The sequence below is a fragment of the Anopheles nili genome, chromosome X (assembly GCF_943737925.1).
Source record: "Anopheles nili chromosome X, idAnoNiliSN_F5_01, whole genome shotgun sequence".
Lineage (NCBI taxonomy): Eukaryota > Metazoa > Arthropoda > Insecta > Diptera > Culicidae > Anopheles > Anopheles nili.
The window spans coordinates 2,111,124-2,117,357 of NC_071293.1; the positions used below are offsets into that span (position 1 = coordinate 2,111,124).

The following is a 6,234-nucleotide window of genomic DNA, read 5'->3' on the forward strand; positions in this document are numbered from 1 at the left end:
GCCAGGACGTTTTACATGCCTCCCTGATCCTGGAAGGGTTGAGTGAGGCTCGTATTACACTCTTATCGCAATACAAAAAAGGTAAGCAGAGACTTTCAGTAAAAGTGTATTTAAATGAAAGGAGAAATCAGGCACTATATGCTAATCGATTGGCTTTACTTTGCAGGAGTTTCAGCGAGGAAATTCCGCGAAATCAGGCGAATGAAAAACGAAGAGATCTACGCTTCACCTCATGGAAATATCACCCACAAAGTGTCTACCAGATGGACTGGTCCTAGTGCGCCAGCTACTCCTTCTTTCGTCTCACGTTCTCTTCCAGATCATCAGGCAACCCAACCGCCTGGAGTGATGCTCTGTATAACCTTTCAGCCAACTCATCGTCCTTCGCCAACTCCGATACCTCAACTCGTTCGCAATCGCTATAGCCAGGATAAAAAAGGAGGGAAAAAACATTACTGTTGAGCTCTTGACTTCATGACTCTTGTTGACTTCATCGTGATTCCTTCACAACTTACTTGTAAAATTCGCCATTGCTACTGGCCAACTCAGGATCCGTCACTAGCCGTACGATTGTGTGTGCACCCTGGGTCGGATTCTTCATGAACATCCACATCCACGGGAATGTTAGCACCTTCGCGAACAACGCTTTCATGATGGGCGAGTGGCGCAGATGGCCAGTACCTCGGACAAGTCCTGGTGAGCAGCAGTTGACGTTGACGTTACCCTGAGCCGCAAGTCTTTTCGCCAACGCTCGACTGGCCAATACGATGGCTAGCTTCGAGTGCGAGAAGGCATCTCGTCCACTTGCAGAAGGTTGACGAAGGTTTAGCGGGTCTGTCTGGTCAGCCACCTTGGCAGCGGTGTACCCGTGAGCGGACACGTTCACTATCCGACCACCGAACTCCGAGCGTTCCAGTTGTGGACGGAGTAGCTGGGTCAGTAGGAAGTGCGCTAGATAGTTACACTGCAGGTGTTGCTCGAATCCGTCAACTGTGCGTCCTGATGGGTGGAAAATAACTCCAGCACAATTCACAAGCACATCCACCGCCGGATGGTGCGCCTGAACCTGTCGTGCGAACCTTCGGACACTGTCGAAGGAGCGTAAATCGAGAGGTAACACCTCACTGGTGCATTCAGGTGCCTCTCGGTGTAGTAATTCACGCAGAGGCTCACCCTGGGTGGCTGGATCACGGCATGCTAGCACTAGATGACGTGCTTTTCGACGGGCTAGCTCACGACACACCTCTCGCCCTATTCCACCGCTAGCACCGGTCACGACGATAACCCGATTCGGGATTGAGTTCCCATTTGGGCAAGGTTGTCCTCCCATGTACGTCCTGTAGGGGCGATTTGAGGTTGATTGCGGGGTGGATAGAGCTGGACAGTATCCTGACGACCTCACTCACCTGATAGTACCCACGACGAATACAATTCCGGCCAGAATGAATGGCCACCAGCTGGCAAAGGGATCGGCCTCAGCCAGCGCTGTCTTAATCTCGTCCATATTACTGGCGCTGGAGCACCGGCTTTTGTTGCTTGTGGCTGAACTTAAATTCAACACGCTGTGACCAGTGAATGTTTAGCCGTTCGACAATTGAATCAAACTGAAGAAATTTTCAGTTGGAGCTGGTGCTTGCAACGAGCGGATGAGCGTCAATTGTCGCAACCGGAAGTGATCAATTTCTTGCCAAGCATCGCAGTGGCACTGCATTTGAACAACGTGCACTGGGTCAACGTACGTTAGCAGTGGTGCACGGTAGTCTGGCAGACTAGCCAGTGAAGTAATTCGTTCTCAATCATTCTAACATGTGTGATTCATGTGAAATCAAACAAATAATTAACATGGTAAAACAAATGGAAACGTTCACTGTGAAATTTATTAAAACGACAGCTATCGTACTATCCACGTGGTCTATAACCTGAAAAAAAATATTTCTTTAAACGAATTTTGCTGATAATCGAAGAAAATAGGTTCAAGGGTAACGCTGTAGTAGTATTTTAGAAGAACGGTGGTAATTTTTTCAAATATTGTAAATAGTGCTCGAATTTTGCTCGAATATTAAGTTTGAGTTTTGTGACGTTTCTTTACGACTGTCAACATCTACTGACAGAAAAATAATAAAAGCTCCGTACAGCGTCAACAAAAGAGTTTCCGATTTAGTTTTGTGAATTTTCAAATTTTACTCAATTTTGTAGAAGGCTTAAGTGGTATATGTCGCCAGTGAACAATATGGAAACATCCGAAATTGTCACTATTAACGTTTCCAACTCACAAAACGACACCGTCTCATTTGAACGAAAATACCCTCGTTCGATGAAGGTGTACGAATTTAAGGTAATTCATCCAAAAAATCATTAGTCATAAGACTGACCATATGGTACTAATGTTTCCATTTTTGTTTCTAGATGAAATTAGAACCGATCACTGGTGCCAGTGCGGACTCAATGAAGCTGGAGCTATATAGCGGAAATCGATTGGTGAGCAAACTGGAAGATGATACCTCTACCCTCGCAGCATACCCCATCGAAGACGGTATGCGAGTGCACGTTGTCGGTCAGTTTATGTGTATGCTTGAAAACGTCGCCAAATTTGAGCTCTCCCAAGAAGAGTACGACAAAAAATCAGATAGCGTGAGAAGTTTTTTGAAGAGGAATAAACTCGGCAAGTTTAACGAGGAGGAAATGGCTAAACAGGAGAATGAGCGGAGACGCCAGGAAGAGGAAAATCAAAAGAAGCTAGATGAAACCAACATAGGTGACCGATGCCGTGTCACTGCTAAAAACAGCCCCATACGGTTTGGCACGGTAATGTACAAGGGACCTCTGGAAGACAAACCGGGAGTATTTATTGGCGTTAAATTTGACGAACCCCTTGGAGTCAATGACGGCAGCATGAACGGCAAACGTTACTTCGATTGTGATCCCAAATACGGTAGCTTCGTTGCACCAAAAGCAGTCGAAGTTGGTGATTTTCCCCCAATAGAGTTTTCCTTGGATGATGAGCTATAAGCATACCACATTGAGAGTCTGTATGGGGTCATTCCATCGAAGCGGTTTATAAACTAAGTAAATGTAACAGCTTCTGAAAATTGATGAATAACTTCTGTTGCGATGTGTAGTGATGCTTTATTTGCACAAAAATAAGAAATCATTGCTTTAAACTGCTCTATAACACAAGAGAGTTTTTCTTTTATGTGGTAAGTTTCCTCATTGCAGTTGGTTATTTTCTCTTACGACTCTTGTAATGCATATATTTGGAATTTCACTAGGGTTCGATAGTGGGTGTTGAATTTTTCATTTAGTTTTTTTTTTATATTAGTATGATGGGTACAGAGCCATATCGTAATTTAATATTGATTGATGTTTTGATAACTATTTCTTTGAAATTTACTTGTGTATTTTTAACAAAATAGTATTAACAGTATAGAACTTAATTTTGCTTCACATAATTGTGCGCCTGTGCTAGCATACAGTAACGATTTATTTAATTGAAAACTTCCTCAAATAAGATAAACAAAATTCTACAAGATTTCATAAGAAAATAGATCGTATCCTGGCTAACAACAATCTTTTTTATATCATGTTCTGAAATATTTTTTTTATTTTACAAACAACGTTAGACAATATTGTACACCATGCAGTATAGTCATGCTTTGCAAAAAGCATTGTGTCCAATTATAGTTTGCGTTAAACTTCTATATTGAGAATCGCGAATAAACCTTTTTGCACTATTTTTGCTGTTTCATAAACAGCATGATTCATTCGAATGGAAAGAAATAATAGAATTAGCTCTATCGCTTCGTTTTCAGAGAGCCTATGCCGATATAGACATTAAGTTAAAGTTAACCCTGTTCATCTATTTATCTATTTAGTTTTTTAAATAATCTATTTCATAATCTTTATAATCTATTTCATTGCAAATTTTGAGTTTGAAATCATTTTGAAAGATTTAAGAAAATAGTAAATAATTGACACGGATCAGCGTGAAAAACGCTGTGCCAATTCACAGTTGTGAGTTTTCCAACCCTGAGCGACATGAAGCTTTTATAGCGCTATTTGACAATACGGTGTAGAAAATAGATTCAATGTTCTGAATGGAAAACCTACATGGTAACCGGTTCAAAACTTTCACCTGTGACAGCCGCGTAGTTTAACCAACAGAAGCAGATCAACGGATGCATATCCAGATATTATGGTCTTTATAAAATATTGGTGATAAAATTAAACAAATTTTATTGTAAAAATGCCTTTACAATCAACGGACGATCGAGTTGACTCACAGGTATGTGTTACGGATTTTTACAAGCTTTCGAATGTTTTGGTTGAACGCTCTGAATACATTTTTTTTTCAATTTTGTTGTAGCATTACGATAGCACTGAAAGCTTGCAGACACAAAAAGCTAAGGAAATGGAAAGACGCAACAGAAGGAATGAAGATTTGGCACGATTTATTTTATCCCGAACCTCTTTCTATTGTAAGAATGATTTTTGCCAGTTCTTTTGGTGAGCCTCCTGCCAATAATTGTTATGTTTTTCCCCATTGCAGTACATCATATCAATAAGGCGCTGACTGAAACAGTTGCCCGATATCGGTTGCAGGAAATTGCTCAGGCGATTTTTGCCAGTTTGCAACAGTATCCGATCCTAGCACTTGGCGTTGCAATTGTAATATTTACCTTCACTCTACCATTTCTGGTGTTTATCTTCTTCACCATGACTACGGCAGTGATGGCGTTTACTGGATTTGTACTAATTGAAGGAGCTCTCATTACAGCTGCTTCGATGATGCTTGTAAGTCTGCTAATTGGTGTTTTTCTAATGTTCGGCATCGTTGGCCTGATGTTTCTCACAGGCTACTTTGGTGTATCCCGCATATATGAGTACGCCAACCGCTTTAAACTGGATGATTTACGCGAATATTTGCGAGAAAAGTAGATCAACAGCAAACGAAGTGATCATTTTACTTGCAAATTCAGTCCGGGCTGTGGTGAAGGGCATGTGTACTTAATTTCAAGCATTGATATTGTTCATAGTATTACTGTAATGTAGCTCGAGCGAGCTGATTTTTTGTTGGGCGTGTTGTGTTGCCATCGTATGTAAAGCACAGAATATTGGGTGTAAGGATATTTCCACAAATAGTTACCGGTGCTCGAATCAAATTGGAATTTCCTCCCCCCGAATCGTATACTTCAATTGTTAATCATGCTCAATTGATGGCATTTGATTGAGAATCATTTTAATTAAACCCCAAAAGCCGCTGTACAATAAAAGCAACATCTTATAACATTGTTTACAAGGGCATTAACATTGTGTTATTCGAAGCCCAGACATCCGAAGCCTTTATCAGGGCAATAACAGTGTAGGTTCCAGCTCGTAGATGAGATATTTCAGGTTTACTTCTTGCAAACTACGTTTCATTTCTCGTCTTTGGCTTGCCTGTCAGCTGAGCCCATAAAAATGCACGGATCATCATATGTCTTCAAGGATGAATGACGTCACAGGAATCATAAAGTTATGCTAATATCTGAATGCAGTTTCTCAAACTGTTCCCCAAGGGCCAATAGCTTTCGCTTCTTCGCTGCAGCGTTCAATTATTCCCATCGGTTTTTATAGGGTGTTTATTTGCGTAAGCGAAGAAAAAAATAGAAATGCAGCTCTCATCCGTTAGCTCGCGGCTCGACCTCACAGTGGCATGTGTGAGTGTGAGGTTTACAATCGCTCGGTGCGTACGCCCGTACGAAGCGTAGTAATTAAGGCTCGTAAAGCATAACATCAACACACGCCGCGCGGTGTGTGGCGCAGTCTGGTACAGGTATCCTGTGTATGGGTGCGACGTTCGACGAGAGAGTGGCTGCGTAGTCTCACTCTCCGGCTAACGGTTTTCTACGAGCATGAGCAGGGCAAAAGCACCTTCAAACAAGGGAAGCAAGCGAGACACAATTTCACCCAAGCCGCCTGCCATCTCGCTCGCGCGTGCCCTTCGCTCTCGCCTACTCGCACACGCGGGGGCGCCACTGAGTCATCTGAGCGAGGTTCGCGGTCTCTTGCTTCGCTCTCGCTCTCACCAGCTTGCGTTTACGCAGCATTGTCAAGGATTCTCCAGCGGCTGGCAGCAGCAGTTTTCCACCGTCGCGTCTTCGTACGGTAGGCCCGGAAAGTGTGTGACCTGATCGTGCTCCCTGCTCGATGCCCTCGTGGCTAGGTGTTTGTTTTTTTGCTCACCGCGGTGTCGTC

The 6,234-nt window shown here is 42.8% G+C and overlaps 3 protein-coding genes across 3 annotated transcripts; 2 read left to right on the forward strand and 1 right to left on the reverse strand.

The window, feature by feature from the left end:
- Positions 1-286: 286 nt before the first annotated feature.
- LOC128729120 (retinol dehydrogenase 12) lies at positions 287-1,504 on the reverse strand. The gene is made up of 3 exons (XM_053822770.1): positions 1,407-1,504; positions 516-1,337; positions 287-419 (listed from the first exon to the last, which is right to left on the reverse strand). Exons 1-3 carry the CDS (start codon positions 1,502-1,504, stop codon positions 287-289), a joined length of 1,053 nt encoding a protein of 350 aa, XP_053678745.1.
- A 708-nt stretch (positions 1,505-2,212) lies between these two features.
- Positions 2,213-3,072, forward strand: LOC128728813 (tubulin-folding cofactor B). The gene is made up of 2 exons (XM_053822459.1): positions 2,213-2,335; positions 2,407-3,072. Exons 1-2 carry the CDS (start codon positions 2,213-2,215, stop codon positions 3,007-3,009), a joined length of 726 nt encoding a protein of 241 aa, XP_053678434.1. The 3' UTR covers positions 3,010-3,072.
- Positions 3,073-4,169: 1,097 nt separating this feature from the next.
- Positions 4,170-4,990, forward strand: LOC128728873 (uncharacterized). Its single transcript, XM_053822523.1, has 3 exons — positions 4,170-4,282; positions 4,364-4,475; positions 4,547-4,990. Exons 1-3 carry the CDS (start codon positions 4,244-4,246, stop codon positions 4,933-4,935), a joined length of 540 nt encoding a protein of 179 aa, XP_053678498.1. The 5' UTR covers positions 4,170-4,243; the 3' UTR covers positions 4,936-4,990.
- The last annotated feature ends 1,244 nt before the right edge of the window (positions 4,991-6,234 follow it).

Bases quoted from the DNA above. Each gene is read 5' to 3' on its own strand.
- LOC128729120 (XM_053822770.1), bottom strand. From the start codon at position 1,504: ATGGACGAGATTAAGACAGCGCTGGCTGAGGCCGATCCCTTTGCCAGC. The intron at 1,338-1,406 runs GTGAGTGAGGTC...TCGCCCCTACAG, and splicing joins TTCGTCGTGGGTACTATCAG to GACGTACATGGGAGGACAAC. The intron at 420-515 runs GTAAGTTGTGAA...TCCTGGCTATAG, and splicing joins AGCAATGGCGAATTTTACAA to CGATTGCGAACGAGTTGAGG.
- LOC128728813 (XM_053822459.1), top strand. From the start codon at position 2,213: ATGTCGCCAGTGAACAATATGGAAACATCCGAAATTGTCACTATTAAC. The intron at 2,336-2,406 runs GTAATTCATCCA...TTTTGTTTCTAG, and splicing joins TGAAGGTGTACGAATTTAAG to ATGAAATTAGAACCGATCAC.
- LOC128728873 (XM_053822523.1), top strand. From the start codon at position 4,244: ATGCCTTTACAATCAACGGACGATCGAGTTGACTCACAG. The intron at 4,283-4,363 runs GTATGTGTTACG...ATTTTGTTGTAG, and splicing joins ACGATCGAGTTGACTCACAG to CATTACGATAGCACTGAAAG. The intron at 4,476-4,546 runs GTAAGAATGATT...TCCCCATTGCAG, and splicing joins ATCCCGAACCTCTTTCTATT to TACATCATATCAATAAGGCG.